The sequence below is a fragment of the Rana temporaria genome, chromosome 1 (assembly GCF_905171775.1).
Source record: "Rana temporaria chromosome 1, aRanTem1.1, whole genome shotgun sequence".
NCBI classification, from domain to species: Eukaryota; Metazoa; Chordata; class Amphibia; order Anura; family Ranidae; genus Rana; species Rana temporaria.
In genome coordinates, this window is record NC_053489.1 from 389,642,440 (window position 1) to 389,660,057 (window position 17,618).

At 45.5% G+C, this 17,618-nt stretch overlaps 1 protein-coding gene across 1 annotated transcript in view; it reads right to left on the bottom strand.

Moving 5' to 3' along the window:
* LOC120912131 (MAP kinase-interacting serine/threonine-protein kinase 2-like) overlaps positions 1–17,618 on the bottom strand; it is a 237,520-nt gene that overhangs the window by 92,488 nt on the left and 127,414 nt on the right. Inside the window, 3 exon segments of the mRNA XM_040322579.1 lie at positions 7,831–7,904; positions 7,991–8,070; positions 14,458–14,555. Coding sequence (XP_040178513.1) covers positions 7,831–7,904; positions 7,991–8,070; positions 14,458–14,555 — 252 coding nt within the window.

Genomic DNA, 17,618 nt, shown 5'->3' on the forward strand with positions numbered 1-17,618 from the left:
CTCCCTCGCATGGTGGAAAGCTTTTGCGAGCGCGCTCCCGTGATACAGCAGCGGCCATAGCCGCCGACTGTATCATTCGGCCCCGCCCCCCGGCGCGCCGCGTCATCCGCTGTGATTGACAGCAGCGCCAGCCAATGGCTGCGCTGCTATCAATCCGCCCAGCCTAGCCAATCAACGGCCAGGCTGGGAACCGAGCAGGATGACAAGCACGCGCCCGGGACTTTCGAACGGTGAGGTAAGTAAAACGGGGGCTCGGGGGGGGGGGGGGGGGGGGGGGCGTTGCTGTCAGATGTTTTTTTACCTTAATGCATAGGATGCATTAAGGTAAAAAAAACTTTTACCTTTACAACTCCTTTAAGAGAACAATGAAGATCTGGGAATTTTCCCTAACCCTGACATTAATAAATGTACTAAATTTTTTTTACACAAAACGCTCTTCTCTGCACGCAAGGTGGTCGCTAGAGTGTGGATGAGGCCTAACCCTCCGAATATGTCGCACTGGATTGCGGAGGTTAATGCAGTATTGCCATACAAAAAATTGATATACTCTCATAGAGGTTGTTCTTCTAAATACGAAAAAGTATGGGATAGATGGCTCAAGGCTGCCGACACCTGTGTTTAGTTAGAAGAGACGTGGCTTGCTCCTTTTGTTTCATCTCCTGGTTGAAGGGGGATGTGTGTAATGTGTAGGGGTGAGACCTCGGGCAACACAAGATGTCAATACCCTGAAGTAACCAACTGTTGTAGGTACCAATTGAGTAGTCTTGAATTTATGATTGTACCAGTGAGGAATGATGTTATGTTTTACTGTCAAGTGATGCTATAAGCTGTATTTGATGATTGTCATACTATCCTTATGTATGTACTGTCTCCTTTTCTTTTGCTTAATAAACAGACTTTGATTTAAAAAAAAAAGAGAACAATGATGATACGCATGTGCCCTAAAAAATTTCACCCAGGGATTTTTTGCTTCCAGGAAACACATCTGACGGAGGACACTGTGAGCTGTTTATGGTACAATTGGGTGACTAAAGCGTACCACTCCACTCATACCTCCTATTCTAGGGGGGTGAGTGTCTTGGTCCTTGGCTCCTTGGACTATCAGGAGCTGGACAGTAACATTGACCCTGAGGGGCGATATGTGTTTCTTCATTGCAGGTTGGGTGCTTTAACGTGTATAATTGCATGTGTGTATGCGCAACCCCCTTTCACGGCGGCGGTGCTGAGGGCCCCGATCTCCTACGTGGACGGTAGGCCGGAAGTGCCGCTGCTGGTGATTGGAGGCTTCAATTGTTGTTTGGACCCCACGCTGGATAGACATCCGGCCATAGGAGCCTCTGCCCTCTCCAGGGGAACCCCCCTGGCGCGGTTGTTGCAAGAGGTCGGCTGGGTGGATGTCTAGCGACATCGGAACCCGGGGGTTAGACAATATACGTGTTTTTCTAAGACTCATGGTAGTTTGTCTAGAATTGACCTGGGGGTGGGAAATGCACGCATGCTTCAGTACGTATCCAAAATGGAACATAGGCCCCGTAGTGTATCTGATCATTCCCCATTAATAGTGTATTTGGTGGTCTCCCAGCCGACTGAGCTCCCTAGAGCCCTTTGGAAATTCAATGCTTTCTGGTTGAAGTTATTTGAATCCCTTGAAGCCATAGAAGAGAGCGTGCGTGGGTTTTTTATTAACCAGGACCCAGAAGGTTCTTGTATGCAACAGTGGAAAGCTTTTAAAAATTTTTGAGAGGGATTTTGATAACAGAGATTACCAAAGTTAAAAAGGCCTCATCTGCCTTTGTGGCGGAGTTGGAAGAGAGGGTGGGAGACCTGGAGCGGCAATATGTTTTGGATCCTTCTGACTCGGCCAGGAAGGAGTGGCAGGCCACTCAGTCCGCTTATGAGCGGGTGCTTTCCTCCAAGGCCGAAAAAAATAGTTTTTTCACCAAGCAGGCATTCTTTGAGGAGGGGGAGAAGACGGGGCGTATACTGACACAAATAGCGAACTCACAGCAGAAAGTTGGGCCCACTGTCAACTCGCCTGAACTTATTATGCAGGATTTAGCAGGGTTCTATGAGGAGCTGTACTGCCCTGGAACTGCCTACATAGGGGCGGATCTGGAGCAGTACCTGCATGGCTTGACATTTCCTAGACTAACGGCAGAGCAGAGGAAGGGGTTGGATGCACTTCTTACAGTAGAGGAACTTCAGGAGGCAGTGGGATTGTTCCCTAATTGTAAGGCACCGGGGGAAGATGGGATCCCCATGGAAGTATATAAGCAACATGCAGCTGTCTTGTTGCCGCGTTTGCTTCGGGTGTTTAACGCAGCTCTGGGGGCTAGAGAGCTTCCTCCCTCCATGGCAAAAGCGAATATTATACTGCTCCTTAAACCGGGGAAGGATCCGGTACTCTACAGTCGGCCGGCGGCTGCTATTAGGGCCTTCGGTTGTCTGTCCCATGACTTTGCGCTGAGGATGGGGGCGAGGCAAGGTTGCCCGCTGTCCCCTCTCCTCTTCGCATTAGCCATTGAACCCCTGGCCATGGAGATTAGAGCTAATTCAAGCATTGTGGGATTATGCTATGGCCCCCTGCAGGAGAGGATGATGCTTTATGCGGATGACACCTTGCTTATGCTGGGGAATACTGACACGTCACTGCGCGAGGCCATGGCATCAATTACAAGGTTTGAAGCGTACTCTGGCCTGCAGATCAACTGGTCGAAATCTGCCCTATTGCTGTTGGACGGGGATGCCACACAAACGGTGACTTCATCCTGCCCCATACCTGTCACGGCCTCTTTTAAGTACCTAGGGATTTATGTGACGGCCAACCCGAGAGATTTTAGCCACTTGAACATTTCCCCCCTGCTCCAGAGGTTTAGAGAACGGGTCAAATCATGGAACAATCTCTGCATCTCGGTGGCAGGTAAGGTGAACCTAGTGAAGATGATTCTAATGCCGCAATTGCTTTACTGTCTTCACAATGCCCCGGTGGTGATCCCTCTAAAAAATGTCCAAATACTGAACTTCATCTTCCGATCTTTGATATGGAAGAATAAACCGCCCAGGATTAAATTGGAGCATCTTCAGAGGCCCAAAGACAACGGCGGGTTTGCACTGCCCAACCCGTGGTTGTACCACCTGGCGGCTCAGATACAACACCTGGTGGGGTGCTTCGGGAAAGAGCCAGTTGGCTCTTCTCAGGCGCTAATGCTCCACACGGTGGGTAGTGGGCCCATCCCGATGGCACTGGAAGCTTCGGCTTTTGCCAAACCGAATAAGAAATATCCTACGTACAATCTCATACAAAAAGTGTGGAACAAATGCAAATATATTCAACAGGCTGATGGATACACTGAATATAGCCCCCTATGGCTTAATGATACATACACAGAGCTGGCTAAACTACAGATAGGGACTAGGTGGAAGCCATATGGGATTAAACACATGGAAGGCTTAGACTGTTTGCAGATTTGTGAACGGAATATGGACTTCCATCCTTAATGCTCTTTCAGTACCTGCAGCTCCAGCACGCGGTTAGGGCTCAGAGTAGGTCTTCAGAATGGCATCTGTCGCCAACCCCGGTATTTAGCCTCATTGGGGATGCTGTGTCTTTGAAGGGATTTATCTCTTAATGCTACAGCATCCTATTACAGAACTTCTTTGGGCAGCATCCCATACTGGTGAGGGAAAGATGGGAGAGGGACGTGGGCCAAATGGATGAAGAGCAGTGGGAAGAGATATTTCAGGGGGTGAGAGTTTGTTCACTGAATGTGGCCCAGCGGCTCACTCAATTGTATATCATCTTGAGGGTATACTATACACCACATAGATTGCAGTTGATGGGGGTGCAGACTGAGGACACTTGCACTAGATGTAAGCGTGACCATGGGGATCTTATCCACCTCCTGTGGAGATGCCCCAAACTACATAAATACTGGGCCGAGGTGGTGAGTACTGTCAACTCTGTGTTCAGGGTATCTATACCTATGGACCCCAGGGTGTGTCTATTGGGTGTATTGGAGGAGTATGTGATAGAGGTGTACACAAGGGAGGCTGTTCATAGAGTGCTTTTTCAGGCTAGAAATTTGATTATGGTTTACTGGAAATCGGAGAGCCCTCCGACCTCGAGGGAATGGATTGGTAGGATAGGAGATATGCTACGTATGGAGAAACTTATATACCAACACAGGGGGAGTATACGGAAATATGAGATTCTTTGGGCTACGTGGCTAGATACGCCAGGGCTTTCCCCGGTGGACCTGGTCATGGACAGGTTGTTGGGACTGAATGTGGGGTGAGTAACCCAGTATGGAAATTTGAGGGTAGTTGAAATGGTGACATTGTAGTAACAATAACACTGTTGTATTATGTTTTTGATGGCTGTTTGTATGGCTATATTGATCAATGTATCGTTGTCAAAAGCTGTATACCACCTTTTCATCAATAAAAAAACTTTTGTTGGAAAAAAAAAAAAACTCAGCTCTTTACTCCCTCTAGTGGCCAAAACTGAGAAGACACCCGACTCAGTTTTGAAAATATTTTTTAAGCTTGTTCTTAGGATTCATTTTCTCTTACCTTATCCCCGCCGCAGTTTTTTTCTGCTGAAAAAAATTCAGACAGCACCAATCTTCACCCATCTCGGCGGGTTTTGTGTGCCAATCTTCAGGGATATGGGCTCCTATTTAACGGATACCTCTCCCCTGGGCCTTGTAAAAGACTCTGACCAGGACTTTTAGCTGCTGTAGCGAAAGTGCTGGACCCCAGAGCCCAGTCCTCCGAAGAGAGACATTACAGGCGACCCCTCTTCCACGAGGCCCAGATCCCATCCAGATTCAGCGTCATAATTAGCGTCTTAGATGGATCCCTAAAGCATAGCTCCTTCACCCCCAGAGGGTCTTCTTAGCAGAGCTATCCTTAGCACATCCTCGCTCGTCCAACACCTCTTAGACACTGGCGAAAAAACTGAGGAACTCCCCTGATGGGAGGGGTTATATGGAGGGGAACTGCCTTCAATTGGTTGTGCCAGTGTCCAATCACCGCTGGTGACCCTTAACCCATTATGTAAAGATAAAGGCTCTGTGTCCCGTGGTGTACGATAAATAAAATGGGATTTTTATAACAGCTTACCTGTAAAATTATTTTCTTGGAGTACATCACAGGACACAGAGCAGCCATGGTAATTACTATGCGGGTTATATGCCACCTCTAGGTGATTGGACACTGGCAACCCAAGACAAGAAGTTCCCCTCTATATAACCCCTCCCACACAGGAAGTACCTCAGTTTTTGTAGCAAAGCAATAAATAGATATATCTATATCTATCTCCCAACAAGAGGGGAGGGACCTCAGTGTTCTGTGATGTACTCCAAGAAAAGGATTTTACAGGTAAGCCGTTATAAAAATCCTATTTTCTTTATCGTACATCACAGGACACAGAGCAGCCATTGTAATTACTATGTGGCATGTCCCAAAGCAATGCCACTGAGGGGAGGGAGACACAAATAAAAGCAGACTGCCATCAGACGTGAGGATCTATACTGCTGCCTGCAGTACACTGCGCCCAAAGGCGGCATCCTCTTGCCGCCTTACGTCTAAGTGATAACATTTAGTAAATGTATAGACTGACGACCAATTTGCGGCCTTGCAAATTTGAGACATAGAGGCTTGGTGATACACCGCCCATGAAGCACTCATTGCTCTAGTGGAGTGCGGGTTAACTTGAAAAGGTAGACCCTTTCTTTTCAAACCATAAGCCTGGATTATAACTTGCTGAATCCACTTTGAAATAATCAATTTTGACGCTGCCGGCCCTTTTGGCAGCACAAAGCATCAGTTTGTCGTATCGGATCTGTCACCTTCAGATAGAGCCTGACAACTCTCACTACATCAAGAGAATGTAACAATTTTTTCTCCTGAGAATGAGGATCTGGAAAAAAGAAAGGCAAAGAGACATCTCGGTTCAGATGAAAACTGGACACTAATTTAGGAAGAAAGGTTGGGGGCGAGTACGCAGCACTACCTTGTCCTTATGAATAATTGGGTATGGCTCTTTACATGAGAAAGCTGGCAATTCTAATACTCTCCTTGCCAAGGTTACTGCAACCAAAACAAAAAAAAACGTCCTTGTCAAAAGGACTAAGGGAATATGGCGCATCGGCTCAAAGGGCTGTAATACCGATAACACTAGATTCAAATCCCACGGGCACAAGGGTGACCTAACTGGCAGAGTAATACGAGATACTCCTTGTATAAAGGTCCGGATCAAAGAATGCAAACCAAGCGGCCTTTGAAAGAATACTGACAAGGCCGAGATCTGACCCTTGATTGTACTCAAGAATTCTTTCTATGACATACTTGCGAGGATGCCATCCTTTGGTTTTACATCAAGAAACAAAGGGCCTTTAGACCCTATAATAAATGGTCCTGGAAGCCAGCTTCCTTGCATTAATCAGGGTAGTTACTACTGAGCCTGAAAGTCCCAGATTCCTTAAAATGTAGGCTTTAATAGCCACACTGTTAAATTTAGCGACAGCAAGTCTGGACGAGACGGAAGAGTCCATGGTCTTCCTACTGCCAACCTTACCATCTCTGCATACCAGGATCTTCTGGGCCATGCCAGGGCTACTAGTATTACCGGCTTTCCTTCCTCTTTGATCCTGCGTAAAAGCCAAGGTAGCAGCTGAATTGGGGGAACGCATAAAGTGAAAACTGATCCCAAGGGCTTACTAAACACCTTCAGACACTGTCGAAAAAACTGAGGTACTTCCTGTGTGGGAGGGGTTAGAGGGGGGACTTTGTGTCTTGGGTTGCCAGTGTCCAATCACCTAGAGGTGGCATATAACCCACATAGTAATTACTATGGCTGCTCTGTGTCCCGTGATGTACGATAAAGAAAGATTGGGTTAAGGAAGCTGATCAGAACTACATTCAAAATAGTACTGTCAATGATTTTTCACCGATTATTGAAGCACTAAAGCACTTTATAAAATTGTTATATTGTTGTTTAGGTCACAATTATATTGATGTAATATGCACTTAGCACCAGGATATTTACGGTTTAATATAGGCTGCTAGCGCTGCTCCATGTTCCTTTGTCAATGATCATAGCAAGCAGAGATGAGTAATAGTCTAGCAGCTAAAGCAGTGAAAGTTCAATTCAGCAGGTCAGTTACCGAATTCGGATTATCAGCTGTCTGCTTGTCCGCTCATCCATGCTGCCCGGTGTTATGTACATGCAGTGCTGGTAAGGGAAATAGAAAGCACAGTGGCATTGAAGGGCGATAATAGATTAGCGTCTGAAACAGCAAAGCACATGTTCTCATGTAGATAGTAACTCTTGCCGCCATTTTAGGAATGCGATTGCCTCCTCCCTCACTCCTTCAGCCCCTGCCACTGCTTGGCAGTGTTTCTCTCCTTTTGGCCAGTTCCACTGTCAGGCAAGGACACAGTTGCTTACCGTTTTATTTTCCCTGGAAAAGCACTATGTGACAGGGAGATATTGTTAGAATGTTGTGCCCCACAACAATGACAGGGCTCAGGGTGGCTGCCCCTTTTGCCCTGCCTTAATGGCACTGTTCTTCCCTCCTTGTATACTCCCAACCTCCTAGAGACAGGGCATTTTGCCAGAGGTCAGATGCTGCGCCCCCCACTGAATATTGGATAGAGAAATATGTTTCAATATATTGTAAAAAAAACAGCAGCCTGAAAGCCAAAAGCAGTAAAATAATTTCCCACTGTAATCAAAGTTGTACATTGCATTTACCCAAGTTATCATTAACAACTCATAACATGGAAAATAAATTATGAGTATACAAAATGCCCTATAACACTCACCACCGTACATCTTCTCAAACACCAAGAAGAATTTTTCTTCCTCCTCAAAGAACTCAATTAGTTCAAGGACATTGCTGTGACAAACAAGAAAATTGTTAGAGGTATGTTCCAACTACATACTGGTCATCTTTAGCATAATTTCTATCATATTCACTCTTACCTGTGACCTTGACACTGATAGAGCATTTCAACCTCTCTAAAAACTCTATTTCGGCTATGACCAGGTCTCTTTTCTATGATCTGGGATGCAAAATTTTTAGATATTTACAAAGGAAGCACTGGAAATAACGAAGCAAATTTTTTTATTTAAATAGACATGTTACTCAATTTTTTTTTACATCAGGCTTGTACCTTAAAAACCTTATAAAACGTATTCTAAGCTGGAACATGCACTTCTTTCTCCTGACCATTTCAAACTGATTTCCACATATTAAGCCTTGCTGCTAGACAGACCAATCACCCCAATTAGAGAAGGCCGTACCAGGTGGGTGTTGGACAGCAGTATGTAGTTCATATACCCGGATACTGTCATCTCTGCTAGGGATAAATTAATACAGCTCAGATATTTACACCTAACATATTACACCCCAAAAATACTTTTTAGTGCATAAACGGACATCTCCCACTTGTCATAAGTGCAAGATTGAGCAGGGGGACTTCTTTCATATGGTATGGTCCTGTAATAGGGTCAGACTGTTCTGGTCAGCAGTTACTGCATTTATTTCAGAGACTTTTGAAATATCTGCAGCCCCAAGTGGTGTCTTCTTGAGGTGATTAAAGATGTTAAGCTTCCGAAGACCAAATTGTTTTTGGGTTTATTGCTCTATTACAGCAGAAAAACTGTGTTAATGATTGTATTTAGTCAGTCAGAACACTTACATATTGGTCTGTGGAAGCAAGTAATTAATCAAAAAAATCCCATTATACAAGCTAACCTATGAGGCTAGCCCTATGAAGTTTGCCAAAATTTGGGGTCCTTGGTTAGACACACAAGACACAAGTTACTCTTTATTAACTCTGATGCTTGTTGCACTCATTTTCTCTATATGAGAAACAGGGTTATGGATATACCCCGTTTTACTCTGGTCTGTTTACTGTTCTTTGGTCATAAAAAAACAGATGTGACTAATTAGGAGGCATGCCTTAGTATGCCTTCATCTCATTATACTATTATGCTAGAATATTATGTATAATATTGCACAGAAGACAGATTACTGGAATGTGTTCTTATGCTTTTTAGGCTTCATGTACATGGAACGTTGTTCAACTTCTGAACGATTTAACTTGACAGCTAGAAACCAGTGTCTAAAAATGGCCATTTAGCTGCGTTTACATGCTGCGTTTAGCCGCATTTGTGTTTAGAAGCATTTGGGAGAAAAAAAAAATATTTTTTATTTAAATGACCAAAAACAAAAAATGCGTTTAGCATCTGAAACATCAGCCTATAAAACGCAACTGCCTAAAAACTACAGTAAACAAACCTGTGTACATGTACACATAAGATAACATTGAATGAGTTTAGGGGAAGTGGAAAAAAAGTGTCCAACTGCCTCTGAACGTCCGTTTAGCAGCAGCAGTGTACATGGGGCCTTATTGTGTACCATTTGTATGCATATGCTGCTTACTCTAATGTAATTTTTTTTTCTTATTTAAATCTTATACTGTAAATAAATGCCCCTACAATCCAAGTCCAATTAGTTAAAATATCAATAACTCTTCCAGTATGTTTTTTGAGGTAAAGCAAAATACATGGAGAAACCAACAGAAATTAGAGGAAACATTTCAAGTTTATAAAGACTGTGGCCCGAATTCACAAAGGACGCCTCTGAGTGTAAGGCGTCGCATCTCTGCGCCTGATTCATAGAATCAGATACGCCTCACAGTTGCCTAGATACGAGCGGCGTAAGCAGGGGTCTTATGCCGCGTACACACGATCAGAATTTCCGACAAGAAAACCGTGGGATTTTTTTCCGACTGAATGTTGGCTCAAACTTGTGTTGCATACACACGGTCACACAAATGTTGTCGGAAATTCTGAACGTCAAGAACGCAGTCACGTACAACACTTTGACGAGCCGAGAAAAATTAAGTTCAATGATTCCGAGCATGACTAAAATTTTTGTGCGTTGGCATTGCATACAGACTATCAGAATTTCTGACAAGAACTTTGCCCGTCGGAAAATTTGAGAACCAGCTCTCACATTTTTGCTGCCGGAAATGTCCGATGGGGCCTACACATGGTCGGAATTTCCAACCAAAAATTCACATCAAACTTTTCTTGTCGGAAATTCTGATTGTGTGTACGCGGCATAAGACCCCTGCTTTTCAGGTGATTTGGAAGCGCTGCCTTTTCATTTCAATGCGCAGGGTGTTTTGGGAGCGCTGTAACCGCCCCAAAGATGCTCCTTGCAGGACTTTTTCTAACGTCCTGCAAGCACACCACTAAGGATGAGCTCTGGCGTGTTCGCATAGAACACGTGCAGAGCCCGCCAGGAAGTGTGCATGGCGCTGTGCTAATAACAGCCAGGGAGACATTTCACGATCCCTGCAGCCGAGCATCGGGACAATGTCTCCCTGGCTGTGATCAGCACAGCGCCGTGCACACTTCCTGGCAGGCTCTGCACGTGTTCTATGCGAACACGCCAGAGCTCATCCTTACGCACCACCCCACTGTGAAAGCACTCGGGTGGCATGGGAGGTAGTTTTCAGCCTACCTGATGTGGCCCCCAACCTCACCCCCCCCCCCCAATCCTGCTCATCTGCCTACCTCTAATGCGATCCACAAAAAAAGAAAAACAAGACAAAAAAAAAAAAAAAACAACTGAAGGAGATATGTCCGACTGCCTATAGAGCAGAGTTTGCTCGATCCATGACTGCTCCGCATAAACTTAGTGGACACGGACCGGTCGTCCGTCCGTTCTGCTCTGATCAGTGGGGATAGTGGCCAAAGGATGCATTTCACTATCCTTCAATTATCATCATCAAATCATCATGATTATCATGCTGCGTCACTTGTGTCAATCTGAGGAGGACTAATTTGGCATCTACTGTATGTCAGTGGGATGAATGAGGGGAACTTGGCTCTGTTGAAATGCATGAATCTAAAGGGCTCTAGGGGAACTCAAAGGGAGAAACGACGTTAAGGGCCAATTTGGATGGGTGGCTATTGTGGTGTTTGAAAAGCAGTGAGGGGGCAATAACTCATTTACTCACTCACGGCCTGTTTTAACTCTGAAAATGCAGACTCACAATGCCCCAGCTATGTTTATTGAACACACTTGCAGGTAGTTGTGGTGCACCCAATTCATGGTGACATGCCATTTCATTTTTGGCATTGAACAGCACCAAGTGGCTGTACTGGTCTCAGATCTGAGCATTCCCTCTCTAGGGGTCCACATACTGACCGTCTGCCTGACACCCTTTCCATCCCAGATTACTTTTTATCTCTTAACTGTTCCGCAGCTCAGTACATTCTCTGCAGTCATTTAAGGTGGTCGTAGAATGGAGAATTCCTTTTTTTTATTTAATTCCTACTATGGCCACCTTAAATGACTGCAGAGAATGTACTGAGCTGCTGAACAGTTAAGAGATAAAAAGTAATCTGGGATGGAAAGGGTGTCAGGCAGTGAATGATTGGAATACTCAGATCTGACACAGGAGGCTGCAGGATGTGAACAGTGAAGATACATGTGAGGGGAGAGCAAACAAACAGCAGAAAGTGAAGGAGGGGGCAGGATTGGTGTGATTGTCTCATTGTACCAGGAAGATGTACAGACTTGCATTACATGGAGAGAGAGGAAGTACAATTTTGGAGGTGAAAGGTGCTGCTGTAGCAGGAGTAAGGACAGTCAAAATAGCATAGCAGGTGCCCCTTCTGCAGGGCCGGCGCTAGCACAAGGCAACATTGGCGCTTGCCTTACGGCGCTAGTGCCAGCCAGGGGTCAGGGCGGAAAATTGGTTGCGGCCGCCTGCCCGAATGAGACCTCCACCTCAAGAACGAGAACAAGCTGAAGCCGCTTGCTTGGCTTCCACTATGAGTGCGCCGTGCGGGGTGCAGTTCACCCAGGCGCCACAGAGGTGGTGGCGCTCAAGCGCCAGAGTGCTCCGCTCCCTCCTCCTCTCCTTGTCTGAGGCTGCACTCTGAGCTCTCCACCGCCGCGTTTTTTTTTTGAGTCCTCCTCCTCCTCCTCACGATCATCATGTTCTCCACCCGGGCGGCACAGCTAAACACTGTCCTCTCCTCTCCAGCTGCCGCCCGGGTGTGGTTTGTCCTGGGGGGGTTGTGGTGGCCTCTGTACTAATAGAGGGGGGGTGACTGTACTAATGAAGGGTGGTTTGTGGGGGGCGGGGGGTCTGTACTAATGGGGGCTGCCTTGTGGGGGGGGGTCTGTACAAATGGAGGGGGTGGTTTGTCCGGGAGGGGGTCTGTACTAATTGAAGGGGGGGTCTCTGCTAATGGGGGGGTGGTTGTCCTGTGGGGGGGATCTGTACTAATGGGGGGTGATTTATGGGGGCATATGTACTAATGGAGGGGGGGTGGTTTGTCCTGGGGGGCAGCAGTGTGTGTGGGCTGCCGCTGCGGGCAGCATTTAAAGGACGAGTCCAGACCACGCCACGCTCACCACACAGGCCGGACACACGCCTGCAGAGCCGCTGCCGTGACAAGGCTTCAGAAAATGGTAAGGGGGACCTGTTTTAAAGTTTCCTGTTTAAACAAAAACACCAAATCCCTGCAATAATATATTAAGCAGCCTGGATAATGTATTATTGCTGGGATTTGTAGTCCTCTGTAACTGCTGGTATTCTGCATTGCGTTTTATATAATGTATTATTGCTGGGATTTGTAGTCCTCTGTATCTGCTGGTATTCTGCATTGCGTTTTATATAATGTATTATTGCTGGGATTTGTAGTCCTTTGTAACTGCTGGTATTCTGCATTGCATTTTATATAATGTATTATTGCTGGGATTTGTTGTTCCTCTATAGCTGCTGGTATTCTCCATTGCGCTGTATATGCATTGCTGGGATTTGTAGTTCCTCTATAACTGGTCAGTGGTAATCTGCATTGCGCAGTATAATCATTATACAGCGCAATGGAGAATACCACCAGCTATAGAGGACTACAAATCCCAGCAATAGTACATTATATACAACTCAATGCAGAATACCAGCAGTTACAGAGGAACAACAAATCCCAGCAATAATACATTATACAGCGCAATGCAGAATAACGCCATCTACGCTATCATTCTCTGTAAAAGATAAAGAAGTTAAACGATCACTTTAAGCATCATAACCATTAAAGCTTAATGGAGCACAGATATAATGTATGGTGTGTGCGTGCGTCCGGGGGGCGGCAAAATGCACCTTTGCCTTAGTTGGCAAAAATCCTTGCACCGGCCCTGCCCTTCTGCCACAGGGTACAAGAAAAATGGTAAGCAATGTTTGTAGGGCATAGAATACAAAGCTTCTTCTGAACGGCTAAGCAACACTTAGCCCAATTTGTAGTGGGACGGGTAGTTTTTGTACTGCTGCTGGAACCGATAACTGTATACTGTATAAGTAAATTGTTTATCTGGACCAGCTTGATCCAAATGAACGTTAAATAAAACATGGAGTTCAGCTTTAAGTGTAATTCAAACTTTCATGACAGTTCAACCAGGTTTCAATTTGATTTTTCAGTAAACTATATAAGGCAAAACTATAAAATTTACCATGGCGGAGAGATAAATAAAAAGTGGACATGCACTTACATTTTATAATAAAAATGCATTTTAAGAAAAAAACACAAGGGTTATTCAGTCCCAAATTAAAGTTTTTTTTTCTTTACAAGAAACATGAAGTTGGTGTTTTTCCCAAGCAGGGAAAAGCAAAAGGTTCACTCTGATGGAGCCCCAGCCAGCAATTTATACTCCTCTTTCTTCCCTACTGCTTTGTTTGGCAAAACAGATACAAAAAGAATGTTAAGCCTCGTACACACGATCAGTCCATCCGATGAGAACGGTCTGAAGGACCGTTGTCATAGGTTAACCGATGAAGCTGACTGATGGTCCGTCGTGCCTACACACCATCAGTTAAAAAAACGATCGTGTCAGAACGCGGTGACGTAAAACACAACGACGTGCTGAAAAAACGAAGTTCAATGCTTCCAAGCATGCGTCGACTTGATTCTGAGCATGCATGGATTTTTAACCGATGGTTGTGCCTACTAACGATTGTTTTTTTCCCATCGGTTAGAAATCCCTAGGTTAAATTTAAAGCAAGTTGGCTTTTTTTTAACCTATAGTTAAATAACCTATGGGGTCCACACACGATCAGTTTGGACCGATGAAAACGGTCCATCAGACCGTTGTCCTCTGGTTAACCTATCGTGTGTACGAGGCCTTAGACCTTTGTGTACTCCACTGTGGGTACACCTGCACGACAATGAAATAAATCACATACTTGGGGTCAAGAAAGACTATCTTTAAGCTACTGGTAGGAGCCGCCAAAAAAAAAAAAAAAAAATGTACCTGTTGCTTTCCCTACAAAGGCAAACTTGTAATTAACACATGTTTACATAACATAAAAAACACTGAAGTTGAAATTGCAAAAATTATTTAAAAAAAAACAGTTTTATACAATCACCTTCACAGCGTACTCCTTGTTGGTGATTAAGTTCATGCAGCTTTGGACTCTGGCATAGGCTCCTTCACCAAGAACCTCATCTTGCAGCTGGTACATGTCTGTATAAAGCATATTTGGACATTCCTATTATTTAAGAATATCATTAAGTAAACATGTCACTATCACGTAGAATGTAAAAAGCTCAAAATGGGTAGCATGTACAGTGGTGCTTAACTGTTTGTGAACCCTTTTGAAATGGTAATATTTCCACAAGATCTAAAATGTGATCTGCGAATCCAACAAAAGGATTTAAAAAAAAATACTTTGTTTTGTTAGGAAAAATAGGATTTTTGTACTCACCGTAAAATCCTTTTCTCTGAAGTTTATTGACGGACACAGCACTTTAATTCTTGACCTTAGGTTTATATCGCCACTTTCAGGAGAGGACTAGGCAGAACATGTAAAAACAGCAAAACTGCACAGTACCGCCCAGGGGGTGGTCCTACTTGCTATGACCCGTCACACTGCATCCAGCAGCTCAGTTCGTCAAAAAGCAGTACAAACAAAAAAAAGGAGGGGTGGGTTCTGTGTCCGTCAATGAACTTCAGAGAAAAAGATTTTACGGTGAGTACAAAAATCCTATTAGCTCTTTCATTCATTGACGGACACAGCACTTTAAATCTTGACCTTAGGGACGTCCCCAAGCAGTGTAAAAAAAAAAAAAGAGGGGTGGGAACAACATGCAAAAACTCCACCCAAACACCCAGAGCTCCTCAACGAAGGAGTTGCAACCTTAAACAGCCGCCTGCAAAACCTTGTGGCCGAAGGAAGCATCTGCAGATGCACTCATATCAACCTTGCAAAATTTAGTGAAAGTGTGAACGTACGACCAGGTCGCCGCCTTAGACAACTGGGGAACGGACGCTTGATGTCGGAAAGCCCAGGAGGCACCAATTGCCCTGGTCAAATGTGCCGTGACAGGAAAGGGATGCGTCCGCCCCTTTAAGGCATAAGCCTGGATCACGATCTGTCAATCCACCAAGAAATGGTGGCCAACGAGACCGCCAGGCCCTTCTTTGGACCAGTTACCGACACAAACAGTGAATCCGACCGATACACCCCCAGAGCCCGGACCACGTCCAAGGAATGCAAAGCAACATCTTTGGGATGCTACGGCCGAGGACACAAGGATGGAAGCACAATGTCCTCATTTAGATGGAATGCCAAAACAACCTTAGGAAGAAACAAAGGCTGCGGCCTTATCCTTGTGGAGGATCAGGTAGGGAGACTTGCAAGACAAGGCCGCCAACTCAGAAACTCTCCCGTCAGAAGATGTAATAGCCATCAGAAAGGCTACTTTCTGAGAGAGTGACAATAGAGGGATCTCCCTAATGTTTTCAAACGGCGGTTTCTGAAGTACCGAGAGCACCAGATTCAAATCCCATGGAGGCAGCGGTGGTCAAACTGGAGGGGCCACATGTCGAACCCCCTGCACAAACGTACTCCCCAATAAATGAGCCACCAAGGGACGCTGAAAAAAGACATCTGATATCTGGCCCTTAATGGCACGTTTCTGATCCACTCCCTGCTGCAAAAACAGCAGAATCCTAGAAACAGAATACGTATGCGGATGCCACCCCATCTCCTCACACATAGAGATGTAGGCCCTCCATGTGCGATGATAAATCGTCTGAGAAGATGACTTTTACGCCTTTATCATAGTGGAGATCACCGACTCCGACAGACCTCGGCCCCTTAACACCTGACTTTCAACAGCCATGCCGTTAAAGCCAGCGACTGTAAAGCAGGATGAAGTATAGGGCCTTGCGACAGAAGGTACCATTCCCCTTGATCCAGCATCTAACGACTTAGGTAGTCTGCCTGCCAGTTTTCTACGCCCGGAATGTACACGACTGATAGAGCCGGCACGCTCTGCTCTGCCCACCTCAGGATGTGAGCGACCTCCAATGTTGCAGCTGAGCTTCTTGTTCCTCCTTGATTGTTGAAATACGCCACCGCCGGATCCTGACTGGGTGTCCCTGCAGCCTCCGTGACCATGTGGAGAGGCACCGCCTGATTCTTCCTGCGTCCAGCGACCCTGTGCCGACTGTACACCCCAAACTCCCCCCCAACCGGTCAGGCTGGCCTCCGTCGTGATCCCCATCCAATGAAAAGGAAGGAACGACTTCCCGGACCAAAGGGCCAGAGACTTCCACCACCAGATCAGGGAATCCCTGACAAGCTTGCTCACCCGAATTTGACAATCCAGAGACAACGGAGATTTGTCCCATTTGGACAGGAAAACTGCACAGTACAAGGGGGCGGTCCTACTGGCTATAACCCCTCACACTGCATCCAGCAGCTCAGTTTTTTTCTGCCTAGTGTAGGAGAAGGACATGTTTTGGATGTCGGCAGGTGTCAGCGGACATATGCCGCTCCATAGAAGAGACTGGAGACCATAGAAGAAACTGGAGGGTCCGATCAGGTCCACCTGAAAACTGACAAGGGGACCTGATGGGACAGCCTGTATGAAAGGGGTCAAGTTACTGTATATATTTAATAAGGCAAAAGTGTGCATTTAAGTAACTGGTGTGCCTCTACTGGGAAGCAATAACTAAATGTCTTCAGTTACTGTTGAGCCGTCATGCACATTAGCTATGTAATTTTTTTAGCCTACTCCACCTTAAAGGATAGTTTCAACTCAGGGATGCAGGTGGCATGAAATGCTCCACAAACCTTCTATGGGATTAAGGTCAGGACTTTTACTTGGTCAATTGAAAACATAAACATTCTTCTGTTTCAACCAAAAATTTTATTATTGCAGCTTACTAATAAACATTAGATGTGGTAGCACTTTTCAGCCAGGTGAGCATCATTACCTGGTTTTGGGGTCCCCAGAAAACTGTTGTTGGAAAAAATGTTGTTGGAAAAAAGACTGTTAAAGCTTAGAATTGTTTTAAGGGTCCATTCGCACCAGAATGCAGTGCTCTGCAACACACGTTAGGTCATTTAACGCAGGCAGCAGATTTATGACGTGCACCAGAATCTTGGAAAAGTTGAAATGTTTCATAGTACTTATCTGCTTCCTCCCCCCTCCGGTGCCACATTTGGCACCCTTCAGGGGGGAGGGGCGAACAGGTAACCATTCTTTGACAGGTACCCTTCCACCACTTCCTGGAGAC